This window comes from Corythoichthys intestinalis, chromosome 2 (genome assembly GCF_030265065.1).
Source record: "Corythoichthys intestinalis isolate RoL2023-P3 chromosome 2, ASM3026506v1, whole genome shotgun sequence".
Lineage (NCBI taxonomy): Eukaryota > Metazoa > Chordata > Actinopteri > Syngnathiformes > Syngnathidae > Corythoichthys > Corythoichthys intestinalis.
Genome location: NC_080396.1, coordinates 44,423,164 through 44,446,005, shown reverse-complemented (window position 1 = coordinate 44,446,005; position 22,842 = coordinate 44,423,164). Strand labels below are relative to the sequence as shown.

The 22,842-nt window shown below is 42.8% G+C and overlaps 1 protein-coding gene across 3 annotated transcripts in view; it reads right to left on the bottom strand.

Annotated features, from left to right (window-relative positions):
• Positions 1–22,614, bottom strand: part of LOC130912323 (calcipressin-1-like) — a 31,806-nt gene extending 9,192 nt beyond the window's left edge. The window contains exons 1-2 of one of the 3 annotated variants that reach the window (XM_057830324.1): positions 22,474–22,614; positions 9,828–9,991 (exon numbers count right to left, since the gene is read on the bottom strand). In XM_057830324.1, the coding sequence (XP_057686307.1) occupies positions 9,828–9,991; positions 22,474–22,504 (195 nt within the window). In that variant the 5' untranslated portion in view covers positions 22,505–22,614. Of the gene's footprint in view, positions 1–9,827; positions 9,992–10,108; positions 10,480–21,803; positions 22,059–22,473 lie in introns of those variants that run through there. The other 2 variants (XM_057830326.1, XM_057830325.1) reach the window with 2 other exon arrangements.
• Positions 22,615–22,842: the final 228 nt, after the last annotated feature.

The following is a 22,842-nucleotide window of genomic DNA, read 5'->3' as shown; positions in this document are numbered from 1 at the left end:
TGAGGGGAGGATGGATGGGGCTATGTATCGCCAGATCTTGGCTGACAACCTCCTTCCTTCAGTGAGAGCCCTGAAGATGGGTCGTGGCTGGGTCTTCCAGCATGACAGCGACCCAAAGCACACAGCCAAGGCCACTAAAGAGTGGCTCCGTAAGAAGCATCTTAAGATCCTGGAGTGGCCTAGCCAGTCACCAGATCTGAACCCGATAGAAAATCTATGGAGGCAGCCGAAAGTCCGTGTTGCCCGGCAGCAGCCCCGAAACCTGAAGGCTCTGGAGAAGATCTGCCTGGAGGAGTGGGCCAAAATCCCTGCTGCAGTGTGTGCAAACCTCGTCAAGGACTACAGGAAACGTCTGGTATCTGTAATAGCAAACAAAGGTTTCTGTACCAAATATTAAGTTTGATTTTTGTGATGTATCAAATACTTATTTCATGCAATTAAATGCAAATTTATTATTTAAAAATCATACAACGTGATTTTCTGGGGGTTTTTTTGTATTAGAATCCATCCCTCACAGTTGAAGAGAACTTATGATACAAATTACAGACCTCTACATGCTTTGCAAGTGGGAAAACCAGCAAAATCGGCAGTGCATCAAATACTTGTTCTCCCCACTGTATAATCTGCCAATTTTGCAAAATTATTGAATTCATTTCATTAGATAATACTGTACAAATATTTCTTTGGGACAATGTTAGAGATCGCATTAGTATAAATGCTGTAATAGTTGACACACATATCGAATCTTTTTCCAATTTGGGGAAGTTGTATCTAAAGACTGTTTGCCCATTGACTGAACAATTTCCACATTCAACAAAACAGGTCGAAGCACTCGCTCTCCGCGAAGGAAATTTACACATCATGGACAGTCCCGGAGAAGTTATCTTGAATATACAATATTCAACCTTTGACAACAGCTAAAAGGAATAAATTGATTGAGGCGAAATCTTTTTAGCTCGGTGGCTAAAATAAATTTAATAAAGTTATTTTTAAAAAACAAATGCACACACACATATATATGAAATACATGTATATATTATATACAGTGTATCACAAAAAATTGAGTATACCCCGGGCCCTTGCATTTCTGCAGATATTTAAGTATATCATTGTCATGGGACAACACTGACAAAAATGACACTTTGACACAAAGAAAAGTAGTCTGTGTGCAGCTTATATAACAGAGTTAATTTATTTCCCTTCACAATAACTCAAAATATAGCCATTAATATCTAAACCCATGGCAACAAAAGTGAGTACACCCCTTAGAAATTACGTACATCCCTAAATGTCAAAATTAAGTACTGCTTGTCATTTTTCCTCCAAAATGCATTGCTGCAGAGATTGAACAGGTGGGGGTCAGCCAGTTAGTGCTCAGACCATACGCCACACTCTACATCAAATTGGTGTGCATGGCCGTCACCCCAGGAGGAAGCCTCTTCTGAAGACGGTACACAAGAAAACCCGAAAACAGTTTGCTGAAGGCATGTCAACAAAGCTCATGGACTACTGGAACCATGTCCTATGGTCTGAAGAGACTGGTGGGAGGAGAAAGCCTCTTCTGACGACGGTACACAAGAAAGTTTCGGGCTTTCTTGTGTACCGTCTTCAGAAGAGGCTTCCTCCTGGGGTGACAGCCGTGCACACCAATTTGATGTAGAGTGCAGCATATGGTCCGAGCACGAACAGACAGACCCCCTCCCTCTTCAATCCATGCAGCAAGACTGACAGCACTGCTGTCACGAGTTACATGACAATTTGGAGGGAAAATGACAAGCAGTACTCAATTTAGACAATCAGGGATTTACATCGTTTCTAAGGGGTGTACTCACTTTTGTTGGCAGGGGTTTAGATATTAATGGCTATATTTTGAGCTATTTTGAGGGGAAGATAAATTAACTCTATTATATAAGCTGCACAGACTTATTTTCATTGTGTCAAAGTGTCATTTTGTCAGTTTTGTCCCATGAAAAGATATACTTAAATATCTGCAGAAATGCGAGGAGTGTACTCACTTTTGTGATATATTGTGTATATATACAGTGGGAAGAACAAGTATTTGATACACTGCCGATTTTGCTGTTTTTCCCACTAGCAAAGCATGTAGAAGTCTGTAATTTGTATCATAAGTTCTCTTCAACTGTGAGGGACGGAATCTTCTACAAAAAAAACAGAAAATCACGACATATGATTTTTAAATAATAAATTTGCATTTAATTGCATGAAATAAGTATTTGATACATCACAAAAATCGAACTTAATATTTGGTACAGAAACCTTTGTTTGCTATTACAGATACCAAACGTTTCCTGTAGTCCTTGACAAGGTTTGCACACACTGCAGCAGGGATTTTGGCCCACTCCTCCAGGCAGATCTTCTCCAGAGCCTTCAGGTTTCGGGGCTGCTGCCGGGCAACACGGACTTTCGGCTCCCTCCATAGATTTTCTATCGGGTTCAGATCTGGTGAGTGGCTAGGCCACTCCAGGACCTTAAGATGCTTCTTACGGAGCCACTCTTTAGTTGCCTTGTCTGTGTGCTTTGGGTCGTTGTCCTGCTGGAAGACCCAGCCACGACCCATCTTCAGGGCTCTCACTGAAGGAAGGAGGTTGTCAGCCAAGATCTGGCGATACATAGCCCCATCCATCCTCCCCTCAATACGGTGCAGTCGTCCTGTACCCTTGGCAGAGAAGCAGCCCCAAAAAATGATGCTTCCTCCTCCATGTTTCACGGTTGGGATGGTGTTCTTGGGGTTGTACTCATCCTTCTTTTTCCTCCAAACACGACGAGCCGAGTTTAGACCAAAAAGTTCAATTTTGGTCTCATCCGACCACATGACCTTCTCCCATTGCTCCTCTGGATCATCCAGATGGTCAGTGGCAAACTTCAGACGTGTCTGGACATGCACTGGCTTCAGCAGCGGGACCTTGCGTGCGCTGTAGGATTTTAATCCATGACGGCGTAATGTGTTTCCGTTGGTTTTCTTCGAGACTGTGGTTCCAGCTCTCTTCAGGTCATTGACCAGGTCCTGCCGTGTAGTTCTGGGCTGATCCCTCACCTTCCTCATGATCAGTGATGCCCCAAGAGGTGAGATCTTACATGGAGCCCCAGAACGAGGCAGATTGACCGTCAACTTGAGCTTCTTACCTTTTCTAATAATCGCTCCAACAGTTGTTACCTTCTCACCAAGCTGCTTGCTTATTTTCCTGTAGCTCATCCAAGCCTTGTGCAGGTCTATTATTTTATCCCTGATGTCCTTACACAGCTCTTTGATCTTGGTCATTGTGGAGAGGTTGGAGTTTTTTTTTTGTTTGAGCATGTGAACAGGTGTCTTTTATACAGGTAACAAGTTCAAACAGGTGCAGTTACTACCGGTAATGAGTGGAGAACAGGAGGGGTTCTTAAAAAAGAACTAAGAGCCGAAATATTTACTAGTTGGTAATGTATCAAATACTTATTTTGTGCAGTTAAATACAAATTTATTATTTAAAAATTATACAATGTGATTTTCTGGATTTTTGTATTAGATTCCGTCCCTCACAGTTGAAGAGAACTTATAATACAAATTACAGACCTCTACATGGCTTGCAAGTGGGAAAACCAGCAAAATCGGCAGTGTATCAAATACTTGTTCTCCGCACTGTATATATATTAGGGCTGTCAAAATTATCGCGTTAACGGGCGGTAATTAATTTTCTAAATTAATCACGTTAAAACATTAGACGCATTTAACGCACATGCCCCGCTCAAACAGATTAAAATGACAGCACAGTGTAATGTCCACTTGTTACTTGTGTTTTGTCAACCTCTGCCGGTGCTTGGGTGCGACTGATTTTATGGGTTTCAGCACCACATGAGTATTGTGTAATTATTGACATCAACAATGACAAGCTACTAGTTTATTTTTTGATTGAAAATTTTACAAATTTTATTAAAATGAAAACATTAAGAGGGGTTCTAATATAAAATTTCTATAACTTGCACTAAAATTTATCTTTTAAGAACTACCAGTCTTTCTATCCATGGATCGCTTTAACAGAATGTTAATAATGTTAATGCCATCTTGTTGATTTATTGTTATAACTAACAAATACAGTACTTATGTACTGTATGTTGAATGTATATATCCATCTTGTGTCTTATCTTTCCATTCCACCCATAATTTACAGAAAAATATGGTATATTTTATAGATGGTTTGAATTGCGATTAATTACGATTAATTAATTTTTTAGCTGTAATTAACTTGATTAAAAATTTTAATCGTTTGACAGCCCTAATTTATATACATATACAAATAAAGTTAACTTAAAACTCAGCATAACATTTACAACTGTATACATACTTTGGTATGCCCCTGTATGGATCCTGAAATAATAATGTAGAGATGTCGACATTACGTTGCATTCACCCCATGTAACAAAAAATTGTTGATTAATGAACTTACAAATCTGAGCACACTTAATTTCCTTGACCTGAGAAATGTAAAAAAAAAAAAAAAAAAACTTCCATTGTGAGTCATACTGCTGAGCAGCCCACATGCTATACCACAACATAAACAACATGCTCAGTGGAAAATGTTGTAACCTGACAAGCCAGCTGACCGATGAATCTGTTCAGGCATTGTACAAAAAATATATATATGCACAGGGATCTAGACAAGATGGAAGAGAACAATCACAACCATTTTCCCCTTTGGAAAAAAACAGTACTTTCAATGTAATGTAAATGACCATTTTATCCCAAAAAATGCACATTTGGATTTTGTTACAAAATTATGTTGTCGCTTTGGAAAAGGCATCCACTTCAGTTATAGTCAAAATTCCAGAACTTGCTTGGTCAAAATATTTAATGTGTTTGGAAAATCTGAGAAATGTTGATGCTATTTAGAAATAGGAGGTTTAAGGAAAAACAGCTTTTCCCGTTCTCTCATTTATTTTTTATGAGACAATGTTTCCGTTTGATGTGAGCAATTACATGAGCAGACAATGGATTTTTTGTACTGTATTCCAAGATGTCCCAATTGGTATTGAGCTTTACAAAGATCCGATCTGTTTCCACTGACTCAGGTTTTCCAGTAGAGACAAACATTTCAAGCGTCAGCATTTTTTCAAATCAACAAAAGAGAAAATAATGACATTTTGAAAACCATGAACCATATCATCATTCATCAATCTTTTCTGTTGAGGGAAACAGCAACAGATTCCACTTTCTGACAGTATCTAAGGCAGACAGAGCAGGTACGATGGACAATTATTTATTCAATGACAACAAACGTCACACACAATATGGAAAGTTTGTTGTCGGAATTTGTTTTTCAGATTGAACACAGTACTCAAGTGAGTCATGCAGGTTGTACCTTGTACCAGTGAACTAGAGGAAAAAATATATAAAAATCTATATGTGAGGTTGCAAATGCTTCAAAGCAGTATGAGGCACCATTTATCTTCTGAACCGCTTTTCCTCACAAGGGTCGCAGGGTTGCTGGAACCAATCTCAGCTAACAGCTGGCAGGAGGCAGGGTACACCCTCAACTGGTTGCCAGCCAGTCATAGGGCACAGAGACAGACAACTATCCACGCACACCTACAGACAATGGCGTACCACGCGAATGCTAGTTAGACCGTGACGTCGCATCGTAAAGCAGAAGTAAAGCAGAAGTGGGACATTATAGACTCGCCCTCGCATAGAAACCATGTTAATTCTACTTTTCTCCGGTAATCTTTCAAAAACGAACATGCCGATCACACATTGCTTTTTTGGAACTTGTAGAAACGACTCTAGACATTGCGACATATGAAGGATGTTTTCTTCATACGTTTCCCGAAACCAAAAACCCAGAGGAAAAAATGTGAAGAATGAATCAACTTGCGCTGACTTTTAACGCTAGCTCGGTGAATCCATTCACATTTCATATGCAGTAAATATTTTGTTGGGTTGGCATGGTCTTTCAGAGAACAAAGAGGTAAGCCATTTTGATATCTTTAACTTATTTTTTAGCGTGACGTTGTGCCGTGCTGCTTCTGTCTGACAATGAATGACCTGAAAAGAATTAAAATGGTATCTGACTGTCACTGTTACCTTTTCTGTTAAAAAAAACAAATAACAACTTTAGTAAGGAGGAAGTTTAAACAAATTATAGAATTAAGATTTGTTATTAATGAAAAAATTAAAAGTGTTCGTTGGCTGTCACTGAGTAGCATTTGTGAACGCTACACAAAACTAACAATATAAATTACCCCCAAGAACGGTCAGAGGACAACCAGAGGATAAAATATTCAAGAAAGACAGGGCTGGTGGTAAAGGATAGCTTGTTTAAACAAGAGAAAGTCATTGTCAGCCGCGTAAGAAAAAGGTGTCAATAAAAAAGGTAAGGCTATGCTTAGGTCGGCTCGTTTTTTTCGTCTTTTTCAGCCCTCGACACTCAAGCCATCTCTTTAACTGAACATTTTTATGTTCTTCCACATCTTTACCAGTGAATTTGGCACCAGGGACATCATTTTCAGACAGAATTGGTAGGTTTAGCTCTGTAAACATCTCTTTCATACACGATTTCCCTTCATTTCCTATTGGGGACAACCGGTGTTCTGCCAAAATCTGCTACATCGGCGAAACGTGCTACATTAGTCAAATTTGACACCCAAAGTACTACCGTGCGCTCTAAACTGGTTTTGTTTAGATGGATACAAGCAGAACGTATTAAAAAATGTCTTAAGAAAATACTTAAACGTAGTTATATCAAATAAGGACGGTTTAAATACGCTACGTGACTAATGTTGTCAACTGCTTCAAAGCTAACACAAAAAAACAGAATGGTTAAAAGTATTAGTGGGTAATACAAGCAAAAAGTATTTTTGTAATAAATAGGTAATAAAAAGGTTCTAAAAAACTAAATAAAAACAAAAATAATGAGTACTCGCGGCTTCTAACCGGTGTGCGCATGCGTACGGATGCTTGCGCAAGCAAGCATTCTGAATGAAATGGACCGCTTGGATGTCAGTGGAAGCGATCGTTTTATTTATTCAATTTTTGAATCCCGCGCCATGAAAACGAGTGACTTCCGGCTCCAGTCTCGGGTTTAGGACGAATGCGAATGTGACGTCATCCGGGTCAGCATCTCACAATACAGCATTGCTTTATAGCATGCAGATGGACTGCTGATTTTACGGAATAATTCATTTATTTTTCGCATCACGCCAGCCAAACGGCTGCAGGGTTTTGTAGCTGCACAAGGGAGAGGCGTGCGAGCCTTCTTGGGTTTCAAAAAGTTCCCGTTCACCCCGAGATCGACCAAAACAAGTGTGCGACAACTGTGGGACCATTGGACTTACGAGGAAGTGAGTAAACATCATGTTTTGTATTATGTCAAATACTGGGATCATGGGACACGTTTTAATGCCCCTTGTCCACCGTGAATGCCACTTGGCCGACGGCTTGTGCACACCAAGAATTGAGACTGTTTTATGTCCATCTCTATAAAGAATTCAGAGATTTAAGCATTTCTTGACAAGAATTTTCCCCGGAAAAGCTGTTTACATCAGGCAGCCACTAGCTACATTCATTGACAGGCTAGCATTGTACTTCGACATATTTACGTAAAATAAAAGCAAAAAAAATGTGTAGTTAGCATTTAACAAAGAATCGAGACTGTTTTACGTCCATATCTATAAAGAATTCGGGGATTTAAATAATTATTTACAAGAATTTTCACCGGAAAAGCTCTGTTCACATCAGGCGGCCGCTAGCTACATTTACTAACAGACTAGCACTGGACTTCGACATATTTACATAAAATAAATGCTAACTGCACGTTTTTTTTATTTTTAAACAAGAATAGAGAAAGCTTTACATCCATATCTATAAAGAATTCAGGGATTTAAGCATTGATTCACAGTAATTTTCAACGAAAAAAGCTCTTTGTGATTCCACTCGGTCAGCTTTGACAGCCTCGCCAACAATGCAGGCCCCCTATTTATCGGCCCCGCAGCCCGTGTCCCATCAATACACTACGAAGTCTCTGGTTAGTGTTAGGGTTATCGTCCCTACCAATATTGAGACCAAACTTACGCCCTTGACCATACCATTTATTTAGCAACTAGGGGAAAATACTTGGATAAAAAGAATGTCCTGTAAAAATATTGTAGTAGATAGATTGAAACAATGACATTTTGCTGCTCTCTTCGTGGCATTTTCCTCATTCCGAAGAATTCCCCCTCAACGGGCCGAATTCTAAATCAGATGAACTCATGACCCTGCCGACGTCATCCTCCATTTGGGAACGCTAGAGCGCGATAAAGGCAGGCGGGGCTAAAAGACAGATTAAAGGACTAATTTCTTGTCATCTGCGCTCTGCCAAAATGTTGTATATAGTCGAATTGTCTCAAAATATGATTCTAATTCACATATTAATGCTATTTAAGACTTTTTTTTATTCTGTCAAACGCACTTGAAGATGTCACCCAATGCAAATTTGTGTAGATTTTTTTTTTTGAGATGTTGGATTTGTTTCTACCTGTCAGATGTTGAAAAACAACACTGTGATGGATTTTGAATTTAGATGCTTGAATTCGCCCTTCCCTGGTTTCAACAAAACTTTATGTGACTGCCTCACAAAAAGTGCTGAAAAAGTGCAGAACATCACTGCTGCTTTTTTTCCTCTGGATCACATTGGTTCAACCCCACTACTGAGCTGGCCTTATACTGGCTCATTGTTAATTTTAGGATTCAGCATAACATTTTATTAGTTACTTAATAGAGCCCTCAAAAGGTCAGGCTACTCCATACTTGTGGATCTTGAGTCATTTAGCTGTAAGGTTACTTATAAATCTGTTGTAACAAAACTCTGGAGCACATGGTCCACAAATTGTGCATTTTTTGTCAGCATTTCTATGAAAAAAATAAAAACAGCATTACACACACACACACACACACACACACACACACACACACACACACACACACACACGCACACACACATTTAAATAATTGATTTTTCCCCCAAAATGGATCTTATAATTAATGAATATATATATAAAATGATTATATAATGTATATATAATTTAAAAATTTTTCTCCCATCACACTAAATGTGGGAAACACCACGTATTGGACAGCAAATGGGGCCCGTAAAATGCCGCAATTTTCCCTGTGGCCGCACATTTGAGATCTCTTTTCTCTATAGATGTAATAAAAACATGCAAGGAAAAAATTTATAATTGGTTCATGAAAGGGTTAGAGCAGTGGTTCTTAACCTGGGTTCAATCGAACCCCTAGGGTTGTCGTACACTAATTCTAAGCAAAGTGAAATGTTAGATCAGTTTTTTGACTGGTTTGTCTGCAATTTACATGGTTTATTCCATTTCTTTCAATGCTTGTCCTTTATCTGATGGGAGGAGAAACCGTTTTGCTCAGTAGAAGGTTGACACACACTTGGTATAAAGAAGTATAACAGACTGATGGCCAGCGTGGACTCAAATTTTGACCTGCTGTGAATGGGAGTCCGCTTAGATATTAGGTAAGATATACTGGGGTTTTTTCCCCCCCCTAATTCCTAAGGGTTTGGTGAATGCAGATGTGAAGCTCGTGAGGTTCGGTACCTTTAGCAAGGTGAAGAACCACTGGATTAGAGTAAAGGTCTATATAAAATTCAACATAAATTTGACACTTGACGCCACCTATTGGGTACTGGAATGCACTGCTAGTTGGTTCACGTTAGTAACTTATTCAATTGAGTAGGAAATAACACTCATTACACTTAAATACACGGATGTCAGAGATCATATGCAGGGATTTATGCAGTCATCAGTTTATTTTACTTTTTTTCCCATCTTACCTTCTGAGTGTCATCGTTAAATATATCCTCTGGTACTTTGTATGCAACAAGGGCGTTTGGCAAAGCATTAAACTGAACGTCCACTGCTGTCGTGTCCTCTTCGCAAACATTCTCCGATTGCTGCATTGCCTGTACTTTGTTAGGGTTTTTGTCCAAAGTGCCGTCTGTAAACACAAATAGAAAACACACATTAAGTCCAGCTTGAACGTTGAACACACCCACTATAGCCATTACACGTTCAATATTAGCGGCTAATATTGGTGTATCTTTTTCATATCTACCTATAAAGCTTGACGCTTTTCAGTGCTTCCAACCAAAGTGGTCCCGGACGAATATAAAAGCAACAACGATTACTGTGCTGGCTTTTAAGCTGCTGCAAGCTGGACAGAGCTCGTAGGATAAACTGGCCAGGAACCGAGAAGACGACACTACAAGAGCAAAGTCCTTCCCATTTTGCGAAAATGTCTTCTTTTCCACACCCCAAACGCAACGCAAGAACTATACAATTAGACAGCAAGTATCAGCTATCCAGGCGACACAATCCAATAGTTTATTGTTTAGCCAAAAACTGCAACAGTCCAACTGTGTTAAAAGACAGCCTCAAAACTGTGGAGGATAACGGAAGTGACGTCATTCCGCAGAGCAGCTGATTTTCAGTCTCGACCATGCATCTGGCGGTTTACCATGACGACACGAGCTTGATTCGTCTGTAATTTAACAGATACCTGTGTTCCACCTGGTAGCGATAATTTGTAATATGATTAAATACACCCGTTTTGTTCCATTACAGCACGTTGCTTAAGGGCCGAACAGCAGCCGTCCTTCCTTGCTGTGACGTCACACACAAGGGGCTTCCGATTTCTGTGATTTCAAATGGGCATTCCAGGGGCAATTTTTATTTACGGATTGATACAAAAGTGTATGTCAGTTTTATTTTCCGGAGCAAAAAAACCCCAACAAAACAAAGTGAACTTATTTGTATAAAATACACAATTTTTGTTCTCTTTTTACAAGCTTGATGGAATACAGTATTACAGTAATCCGTTCCAACATTGAATTGTACGGAACTTTGGTCAATACTTTACTAAATAAAACTTATAAAAATAATAGAATACAATACAATAATAATAAAGTTTATTAAAAAAAAAGTACCACAAATAGCCTTGTAATTTGTACTGTATTTTCTTTTCCCAGTACTTATTCTAAACCTGGGGTGCTCACTGTATTTTGCTCTAAGATCTACTTTTCAAGGAGGCAACCTGCAATTGAATTTACATTAACAGCGGAGTGTGGGTAAAACAAACAAACAAACAAACAAAAAATATGTACTTAATAATTATATTGTGTAAGCAACATGAGGTTATGTTGCTGACACAACATAATTAACGATATGCATTTAAAAAATCTTTTTTTTTGATGCCGCGAGCTACACACACTAGCATTGTGATTCGGCTGGTCGATCGCGATTGACGTAATGGGCATCCCTGTTCTATACCACAATCCGTCTCCCATATTTTTTTATTCACCACTGTTTCTTTCTCATCTTCAACATCACTGCAGTTCCACAGATGTATTTTTCTGAAAGATTTTATCAATCATTAACAAATTCCGGCATCATTAATCATTAGGGCGGCACGGTGGCAGAGTGGTTAGCACGTCCGCCTCACAGTTCTGAGATCAAGGTTTCAATCCTGGGCTCCTGCCTTACTGTGTGGAGCTTGCAGGTTCTCCCCGTGCCTGCGTGGGTTTTACCCAGGTACTCCAGTTTCCTCCCACATACCAAAAGATACGTATGGTAGGCTGATCGAACCCTCTAAATTGTCCCTAGGTATGAGTGTGTGTGCAAATGGTTGTTCATCTCCTTGTGCACTGCAATCGGCTGGCAACTGATTAAGGGTGTACGCTGTCCATAGTTGTCTGGGATTGGCTCAAGCACCCCCGCGACTCTTGTGAAGATAAACGGCTTGGAAAATGAATTAATCATTAGACTTATAAATGCGTAAACATGCACACTTAAGTTATCAATTTAAATGCAAAGGTGAACAACACAACTATATACGATATCTGATATGCACAATGAAAATCCCGGGGGATTTTTTTCCGTTCTTTTAAACAAAGAGTTGGACTGTTGGCTGTATCTTTCACAATGTAAATAAATACAATAAAATCAATACAGCATATGGTTTGGCTTTTGGCAGTTGTGAATAGGGGAAAAAATGGTGGCTAGGATGAGTCTGTCAAATTTCACTACGTTTATTAATAATTTACTGTTTCTCACTTTGGTCTCATGGCCCTGATGATGAGACTTGTGGCGGCCTGTGTTGTTTTTCCTGGCATGGTGCGGGGTAGGGGGTTCCATCGAGATAGCCAGGAACAATGCAAAGTCAATTGTGATAGGCTCACCCAAGAGATAAGTTATTAAATAGTCATAATTGAACAGATTTTTGTACAGCATTGTGAATATCATTAGTTATGGAAAATTCACTTAGTACTTAGGAGAAACAGCGTGTCTTGTTTTCACAATTTTGAATCAGTTCCCTGGTGTCCTAACAAAAGTTATATGACAGAATCACTGTACTACTACTACTACTACTACTACTACTACTGTAACTTTCATACAGTGGGGCAAATAAGTATTTGGTCAACCAATAATTGTGCAAGTTCTCCCACATGAAAATATTAGAGAGGCCTGTAATTGTCAACATGGGTAAACCGCAACCATGAGAGACAGAATGTGGGAAAAAAAACAAACTGAAAATTACATTGTTTGATTTTTGAATGAATGAATGAATTTATTGTCATTGTCATCATCATCATCAAAATCATTAACAGTTTCAGAGTGTGGAATTTGTTTACTCGAAGGAAAGACGAAGACAGACAAGGAAGACGGGCAAAGCAAATGCTTTAAAGAATTTATTTGCAAATCATGGTGGACAATAAGTATTTGGTCAATAACAAAAGTTCATCTCAATACTTTGTTATGTCCCCTTTGTTGGCAATAATGGAGGCCAAACATTTTCTGTAACTCTTCACAAGCTTTTCACACACTGTTGCCGGTATTTTGGCCTGGTACTTTTGGTATTTTGGGGCTGTCAACTCCCTCCACAGATTTTCTATGGGGTTGAGATCTGGAGACTGGCTAGGGCACTCCAGGACCTTGAAATGCTTCTTACGAAGCCACTCCTTTGTTGCCCTGGCTGTGTGTTTGGGATCATTGTCATGCTGAAAGACCCAGCCACGTCTCATCTTCAATGCCCATGCTGATGGAAGGAGATTTTCACTCCATACATGGCCCCATTCATTCTTTCCTATACACAGATCAGTTGTCCTGGTCCCTTTGCAGAAAAACAGCCCCAAAGCATGATGTTTCCACCCCCATGCTTCACAGTGGGTATGGTGTTCTTCGGATGCAATTCAGTATTTTTTCTCCTCCAAACACGAGAGCCTGTGTTTCTACCAAAAACTTCTATTTTGGTTTCATCTGACCATAACACATTCTCCCAGTCCTCTTCTGGATCATCCAAATGCTCTCTGGCGAACCGCAGACGTGCCTGGACGTGTACTTTCTTCAGCAGAGAGACACATCTGGCAGTGCAGAATTTTAGTCCCTGGCGGCGCATTGTGTTACTGATAGTAGCCTTTGTTACTTTGGTCCCAGCTCTCTGTAGGTCATTCACTTGGTCCCCCCGTGTGGTTCTGGGATTTTTGCTCACCGTTCTTGTTATCATTTTGACGCCACGAGGTGAGATCTTGCATGGAGCCCCAGATCGAGGGAGATTAGATTATCAGTGGTTGTGTGTCACGACGGGGCACACACGGCTGAACTCAAATGCACGAGCAGAGAGGATTGCAATGTCCAAAAAGTATTTAATTCACAAAAGGAAATGTAAAACAGGCTTCAAAGTACAACACAAAACAGGCAATGGCAAAAACTTATCTTGAATGACGGTGGTGACGTGATGGCCTACTGATCTCCAAAACATTGAAAACGCACTGGCAAATGGCAACAAACAAGAGGAGTATTTAAGGAGTACAGCTAATGGAGAACAGGTGTTGGCACTCAGGTGATTAGGGGAGGAAGACAAAGCTGACTTAAGTGAACACAAAGTAACCTACCAAAATAAAACAGGATATGGAAAGACTAAATCAATGCCGCTGACGGCGGCTTGTAACAGTACCCCCCCCACCAGGTCCGGCTCCTGACGGACCATGCCGAGAAGAGGCAGCACGGTCAAAATCCTTGATGAGGGTCTTGTCCACGATGTAGCTGGCCGGTACCCACGACCTCTCCTCAGGCCCATATCCCTCCCAGTCGACCAAGAACTGACGGCCCCTGCCGCGGTTGCGGGCAGCCAAGAGCTTTCGGACGGTGTAGACCGGGCCGCCGTCCACCATCCTCGGCGGTGGAGGGGGCGCGACAGGCGGCACCAAGGAGCTCTCACACACGGGCTTGAGTCGGCTAACGTGGAAAGTTGGGTGAACGCGGAGAGACCTGGGCAGGCGAAGGCGGACAGAGACAGGGTTAATGACCTTTGAAATGGGGAAGGGTCCCACAAACCTCGGCGCAAGCTTTTTGGAATCTACTCGCAAAGGTAGATCCTTGGTGGAGAGCCATACACGCTGCCCTGGTTTGTATCCCGGTGCCAGACGTCGCCGGCGATCCGCTGCAGCCTTCATGCGGGCGACCCCCTGCATCAAGACCTTGGAAGCAGCCGCCCACACCCGCCGGCATCTCCTGACCATAGCATGCGCAGATGGCACCCGCACCTCCCTCTCGCAGCTGGGGAACGTGGGAGGCTGGAAGCCCAGGACGCAATGGAAAGGGGAAAGACCAGTGGCGGCTGTAGGCAGAGAATTGTGGGCATACTCCACCCACAACAAGTGTTCACTCCATGAGGTGGGGTTCTGTGACACCAGGCAGCGGAGGCTGGTTTCCAGGTCCTGGTTGATACGCTCTGTCTGACCGTTCGACTCCGGGTGGTAGCCAGATGTTAGGCTGACCGAGGCCCCCAGGAGGGAACAGAACTCCTTCCAGAACTTGGATGTGAATTGGGGGCCTCTGTCCGAGACGATGTCCGTTGGTATTCCATGGATCCGCACCACATGACTGAGAACCACCTGAGCTGTCTCTTTGGCCGAAGGTAACTTAGACAGGGGGACAAAATGGACCATTTTTGAAAACCGGTCTACGATAGTCATGATTACGGTATTCCCCTTGGAAGGGGGCAAACCTGTGACAAAGTCAACAGAGATGTGTGACCATGGCCTGCTGGGAACTGGAAGAGGTTGGAGTAGTCCGTAGGCTCGCTTTGTCGATGTTTTGTTGCGAGCACACACTGTGCAGGCTGCAACATACTCCTTGACATCACGCCGCAGGCCAGGCCACCAAAAACGCTGCTCCAGAAAATAAGCAGTTCTTTGGGAACCAGGATGACAAGTAAGCAGCGAGGTGTGAGCCCAATGAATGACCTCATACCATTGGGTACATACAGTCGTCCAGGGGGGCAACCCCTGGGTACCGGGCTCGCACCGAGTTCGCGTTTTACCTGGTCTTCTATAGGCCAAGACACCGCTCCGACCACACGGGAAGGTGGAAGGATGGGTTCGGGGTCTTTGGCCATAGGTGTCGGGTCATGGAGGCGTGAGAGGGCATCCGGCTTCCCATTCTTAGAGCCGGGCCTGTAAGACAGAACAAAGTTGAAACGACTAAAAAACAATGACCACCTGGCCTGCCTGGGATTGAGTCTTTTGGCTGTACGGATGTACTCCAGGTTCTTGTGGTCAGTCCACACGATGAAGGGAACAGGAGACCCCTCCAGCCAGTGCCTCCATTCCTCCAGTGCCACTTTGACCGCAAGCAACTCCTTGTCACCGACATTGTAGTTTTGCTCAGCTGGTGTCATTTTCCGGGATAGGAAGGCACACGGGTGGAGGCGGTTGTCCTTCCCGGACCGCTGCGAGAGGATTGCACCAAGACCCACGTTTGAGGCATCAACCTCCACCACGAATTGTCGTTGCGGGTCTGGTATGGTGAGCACTGGCGCTGAGACGAATGCCTCTTTCAGACGGCGGAAAGCCTCGGCGGCCGGGGGCATCCATCTGAATGGCGTAGTTAGTGACGTGAGCGCATGCAGCGGGGCTGCTACGGTGCTGAAATTACGGATAAACTTTCTATAAAAATTAGCAAAACCCAGGAATTGCTGCACCTTCCTCCTATTGGTGGGCACGGGCCAATCCTGAACTGCGCTCACTTTAGAGGGGTCCATTTCCATCTTGCCAGGTGATATTATGTGACCAAGAAAACTGACTGTGTGTACATGGAACTCGCTCTTTTCTGCCTTTACATACAGCTTGTTTTCTAACAGGGTTCGGAGAACTTGCGTGACATGGTGAATGTGTTCGTCGAGAGACTGGGAATATATCAAGATGTCATCCAAATATACGAAAACAAAGCGGTTTAGGTAATCTCGTAATACAGTGTTTATCATGTTCTGAAAAACCGCTGGAGCATTAGCAAGCCCGAATGGCATTACAAGGTATTCGAAATGACCGGATGGTGTGTTGAACCCTGTCTTCCACTCGTCGCCCTCTCGGATTCTGACCAGATGGTATGCGTTTCGCAGGTCGAGCTTTGTGAAAATTCGCGCCCCCTGGAGGTGTTCAAACGCAGTTGACATTAAAGGGAGAGGGTAGCGGTTCTTAATTGTTATAGCATTCAGTGGACTGTAGTCGATACATGGACGCAGAGAACCATCTTTCTTGTCAACAAAGAAAAACCCCGCACCTGCTGGCGAAGATGACGGCCTAATTATCCCGGATTTTAACGAGTCTTTAATGTAAGTGTCCATGTCTGTTGTTTCTTTGTGGGAAAGTGAATACATACGCCCCCTTGGTATGGGTGACCCAGGGACAAGGTCAATCGGGCAGTCGAACTCACGGTGAGGCGGAAGCGACATAGCTTTAGCCTTACTAAATACTTCACGCAAGTGATGGTAGCACGAGGGAACATTGTGCAAGCTTTCACCTTTACTTCGGCCGTCCAGTGTCTCAGAACCGGATTCAGGACGAACCACATTGATCAGACACCCCTTATTACACTCCCTTCCCCATGCAGTAACCTGCCCCGTAGACCAGTTCACAGTTGGGCTGTGTCTTCTTAACCAGGGGAAGCCGAGGACTAATGGGTGCATTGGTGAACTGATTACATGAAACGCCAACCTTTCCACATGGTTGCCTATGATCATGGTTATGGTCTCTGTTCTATGGGTGATTCGTACCAGGTCCCTCCCTGTCAGGGCGCGCGTCATGACTGGGGTGGCAAGGGGGACCGTTGTCAGGTGTAAGGTGTTGACGAGCGAACGGTCTATCAAGTTCTCATCTGCGCCCGAATCTATGAGTGCGTTGAATTCGTGTCTGTATGCTCGAAACGTTAATGTGACGACTGTGGGGGTTCGCTGCGGATAATTAGTTGTGTTGTGGGTTAGGACTCTGATTGGAGGAGACCTAAACAAACGTGACATTATTACCGGGCATGACGGACGCTGATGTCCCTCCTGTCCACAATAAAAACAAAGCCTCGCTCGCAGGCGCCGCTGTCTCTCCTCCTGGGTGAGTCTGGTGCGGCCAATCTGCATGGGCTCCTCGGCTGCAGTAGAGGCTGGTTTGGCCTCTAGCTTTTGGGGGCATGGGTCCTGGCGTGTGAGCGTTGTGTGACGCCTCTCCTTCTCTCGTTCTCGAAGACGAAAGTCCATTCTTGAGGCCAAATCCACCATGGAATCTAGGTCTGCTGGGTTCTCATGCGGTGCCAGATGGTCCTTTATGGTCTCAGAAAGGCCTCGACGGAACGAGTCACGCAACGCTGCGTCGTTCCAATCACTACCTGCCGCGGCAGCCCGAAACTTGATGGCGTAATCAGCCACGCTGAGCCTACCCTGCTGCAGATTCTCCAGAGCCCACACTGCCTCCCTTGTTGGGGCTGCCCGATCGAACACTCTTCGGAGTGCCAAAGTGAAGTTCTCTACCGAGGAGCATGCTGGTGAATGTCTGTCCCACTCAGTGGTCGCCCATTCAGCTGCTTGGCCCGATAGATGAGAGAACATAAAAGCTAACTTGGCAGCGTCAGTTTCATAAACATGAGGCATGAGTCTAAAGTGAAGGTCACATTGAAAAAGAAAGGTGCGGCAGTCACCCTTTTCCCCCGAGAACTTGTCAGGTGCTGCTAGGTGGGGGAGCGAAGCGTGACTGTTCCCAGGATCCAGCAAAGGAGGTACAGGAGGGGCAGGTGGTGAAGCAGCGGCAGACGTGGTGTTGGCCGATGCTGGTTCAAGGCGACTCAGTGTCAGCTGCAGGGATTGAGCCAGCTGCTGGATCTGAAGAGCCACGTTTTCTTGCCCTCCGCGCTGTTCCCGGGAAAGCTGCTCAACCGCCTGACTGAGTGCATGAAGGTGTTCTTCTTGCTTTTTGAGTCTGACTCCTTGGGCGCCCAGAGCGGCCCTTAGCCTCTCGTTCTCAGCTGAGTCCATGTTGGCCAGTGCGTTCTGTCACGACGGGGCACACACGGCTGAACTCAAATGCACGAGCAGAGAGGATTGCAATGTCCAAAAAGTATTTAATTCACAAAAGGAAATGTAAAACAGGCTTCAAAGTACAACACAAAACAGGCAATGGCAAAAACTTATCTTGAATGACGGTGGTGACGTGATGGCCTACTGATCTCCAAAACATTGAAAACGCACTGGCAAATGGCAACAAACAAGAGGAGTATTTAAGGAGTACAGCTAATGGAGAACAGGTGTTGGCACTCAGGTGATTAGGGGAGGAAGACAAAGCTGACTTAAGTGAACACAAAGTAACCTACCAAAATAAAACAGGATATGGAAAGACTAAATCAATGCCGCTGACGGCGGCTTGTAACAGTTGTGTATGTCTTCCGTTTTCTAATAATTGCTCCCACAGTTGATTTCTTTACACCAAGCGTTTTACCTATTGCAGATTCAGTCTTCCCAGCCTGGTGCAGGTCTACAGTTTTGTCTCTGGTGTCCTTTGACAGCTCTTTGGTCTTGGCCATAGTGGAGTTTGGAGTGTGACTGACTGAGTTTGTAGACAGGTGTCTTTTACACCGATAATGAGTTAAAACAGGTGCCATTAATACAGGTAATGAGTGGAGCCTCGTTAGAAGAAGTTAGACCTCTTTGACAGCCAGAAATCTTGCTTGTTTGTAGGTGACAAAATACTTATTTTCCACTCTAATTTGGAAATAATTCCTCAAAAATCAAACAATCTGTTTTTTTCCCCACATTCTGTCTCTCATGGTTGAGGTTTACCCATGTTGACAATTACAGGCCTCTCTAATCTTTTCAAGTAGGAGATCTTGCACAATTGGTGGTTGACTAAATACTTATTTGCCCCACTGTATGTGATAGAATCACTGTACTACTACGACTGTAACTTTCATATGTCACACTGGTTAGAATCACTTAATTTTGGGTGATGTCGTCCGGTATTGTCTCACATAAATGCAGAGCACAGCTTTTGTCACCGTAATCCCTCTGATGACAATAAAAATGAGTGACTACTAACAAAACCATCATTTTCTTGAGTGAATTTATAGGTTAAAAGATTTATTGCAGAGCAGACTGCAAGCGGACAACTGGTTTCACTGTCACTGAGTGGGAACTGAAACTATGTTGTCAGGTTGAGTGAATAACACCACGATCAGTGACAAATTGTCAAGTGTAATTCAAAGGGAACATCAGATTTAAAGACTTGTAGGCTCTAATGAGCCACACTTATTCTCCTTTACTAAACTCCAGTATGTTATTAGAAACTAAAGATACACGATAATATCGGTGGCCGATAATTATCAGCCGATAATGGCAATTATGACGTCACACAGACAATCCAGATAATAAAAAATTCAACCGATAATGTAATCCGATAATTATACACTTGATTTAGCCTCCAAATGTGCACAACCGAAGAATTCAGCACGCCGCCTCCTCAACCCCTCCCCTCTCTGAAGCCCCTGAGGGAGGAGGGGTTGAGGAGGCGGAGTTACACGACAAGAAATAGTTGAATATTATGGCGGCTGTTACTAAAAAAACGACGCTCTCGCCATTTGCGAAACATGTACCGCAGAAGTTCCAAGAGGCCGAAAGAAAGCGTCCTCATTCAAAATCACTAACCCAGCATCCATTTAAAACTGCATCACAAAGATTTTTGGAACGAATGCCAGGTTGCTGCTGCTAGAGGGAATGCTAAAGCTATTGTAAACACTAAGTTAAACTAGGGGCTTGTGACGATTCAGAGTCTGGTTGTTTGGGAAAGCAGCCCAAGGCGGGTGGTAAACTCGCATCTAAGGCTAAACACCGGCACGACTGGAGACTGATAGTCGCCAAGTAGCCGTCTTCCGACAGAGCCCGCCGCTCTGGCCGGTCCGGCAGGCCGCCGCCGCCCCGCCAATGGCGAGGCGGGCAGAGCCCGGTTCCCCGGCTTCAGGACCTCCGGCGAACACCCCGTTTTCTCGAGCGTTCCCTCACGGCGTGTGAGCAGAGCCAGGCCCCGAATACACCGCGGCAAACCGGCCGGTGCGGGCGGATTATCCGGTACGAACGTAGCCGCCGCCGAGACGAGACACGATTTTTTTTTTTTACCGAAATGACCCGAGAGCCAAAGCCCTGGATAAAAAAATAATGCAGTTTATACGACCACCATTCTTCATGAAAAACATGCCAATCACATTTTCACCACTACATTTGGAAAAGTGATGTCCAGTAAGCAAGCTTATCATGACGGCACAGTGTTTAGATGATAATTTAAACATGGAGAAAACGAAGTCAGCCCGTCAATAATACATTCAGTATGTAAAATGACGAGCGGTCAGATGACTTTGTAATGCCGCCTTTATTTTCGGCTTAACAAAACTCAGGCACAAAACAACAGGCACGGAGATGCGAGCTCCAACTGCATCCAAATAGTACTGCCGTTTATCAGTTTAGCTGCTGTAAAGCGAATGTCGCGACTCGTGAGTGCCGCAAATGTAAACAAAGCGCTGCAGAATGGGTACATGATATCTCGCTCTTTTGAGTTAATCATTTTCACAGTGTGCAACAAAGCATATAACATTAGCAATCACTTTTCAAATTAATTTAACTTATTTGTCTGCTCAATTACAGTCACAGTAGATAATCTAAACTTATTGGCACTTATTAATTTAAATATGCACATTCCTGTTGTAATGAAATAACAATAATATTCTGTAATATTCTGTAGCCACAAATATTTGTTATAAGTTTTTTTTAGGATTAAGTATAATAATGTATTGCTTAAAATAAGGCTGTTGAGATTATTTTCAGCTAGCTATTTTTCTTCCAAGAAATCTGAGAGAAATACACATGAAGTGCTGGCAGATAATTTCACTTATTTCCAATAGATTTACACTTAAAACTGACTAGTTTTAAGGAAGTGTGTTTTGCAATGTATTAATGTTATGTTAGGAATGGCTTACTTTTAAAGGCATTTTTGTGCAACTTAGGTATTTACTCTGTAAGTAATTGTTGCCAAAAGTTTACCATTACACAATGTCAGACAATGTCATTATTTAGATGTTGGAATTGACAACTTGTTCATATTTTATGTTGGGAAAAAAAAAAGCAATAAATTATATTTTTGCACAGTAATATTTTCTTTTGTTTAAAATTTTACATAAATCTTTTAATAGAATTATCGGCTTGACATTATCGGTTATCGGTAGGAATGAGGAGGAAATTATCGGTTATCGGTATCGGTTGAAAAATGTATTATCGTGCATCACTATTAGAAACACATAAAATATTGCCATTGATTCAAAAATCTATCATATTTAGTATATGTTTTGACCAGACCCGGCTGCAGAAAGAAATTACAGGGGGGCATTACTTTTTTGGGGGGGGGCACACTTCTTCAATGTAAATTTAGCCGTAACAGTGGCGTTTTTACCCGTTATATTTTCTGATGATAGTGTCAGTCAGTGTAACTGCAGGAGGTGGCAGCGCTATCCCTTCATGTTGACTTTCGGCCGCGTCTTTGTCATGGCTTGAGTTCGTCTTTAGTTTCTTGAAAAAAACACGGATGTCCATTCCAATTTGAATTAGCAACGGAGGAGCCGCTCAATCGCCATTTCTGTAACCGGAGCAATCCCTATCCAATCGCAGTACACAATGGCCGGCTACTCAGCCCGCCCCCCTTATCTGTGATTGGCTAGAAATTGCCTACATTCGCTGATCTGATTGGTTGAATTGAATGACGACAGATCAAGATAGGATGACTAGAGCAGTGTTTTTCAACCTTTTCTGAGTCACGGGACGTTTTTACGTTGGAAAAAATCTCGTGGCACACCACACCAAAATGTTCCAAAATTACTTTCTGTATAGTATATTTAATTATAAAATAATTTCTCAGTATTTATACTTGCTCAGTGTGAAACGTTTAGCAATTAGGCTTGAAAAATTATCAGACAGGGGACTTGAGCAATGCATTTAAGCACATCAGGGCTGGCCGTCTCACTGACAATGTCTTTGCAGACAGGTAGTATTAACGTCTCTGCCACAGTTTGGGACTTTTGGGATTTAGCAACAAAGTAACTGTCTTTCAGGGCGTTCTTATTTACCTTTGTAGTTTTTCTCAAAAAAGTTGCCCATTTCTCTGTGTTTTCATGAAGGCGTACAAAATAATCCATCGACTTGTTATGAAGCGACGGGCGTTCATTTGGAGATGACGTTTAAACTTGTATGGCGCCATGGCGCTAGATAGCCGCTTGTGTCGCATTCAAGAACCACTCGGATTTCTAGGCATCTCCCACCTAGCTGTCCTCGATAATGTGTTGAAATAAAAAAAGAGGGAGGATTAACGGTCGTCACATATGGATAAAATGGAAAGGACACTTTTGTATATATCGACACTTGACGAGTCAAATAATGAACAGTAGAAGTGCTGGGGTCCACATTGTTACGGAGAGCAAGGTGGCTGATGCCTAGTA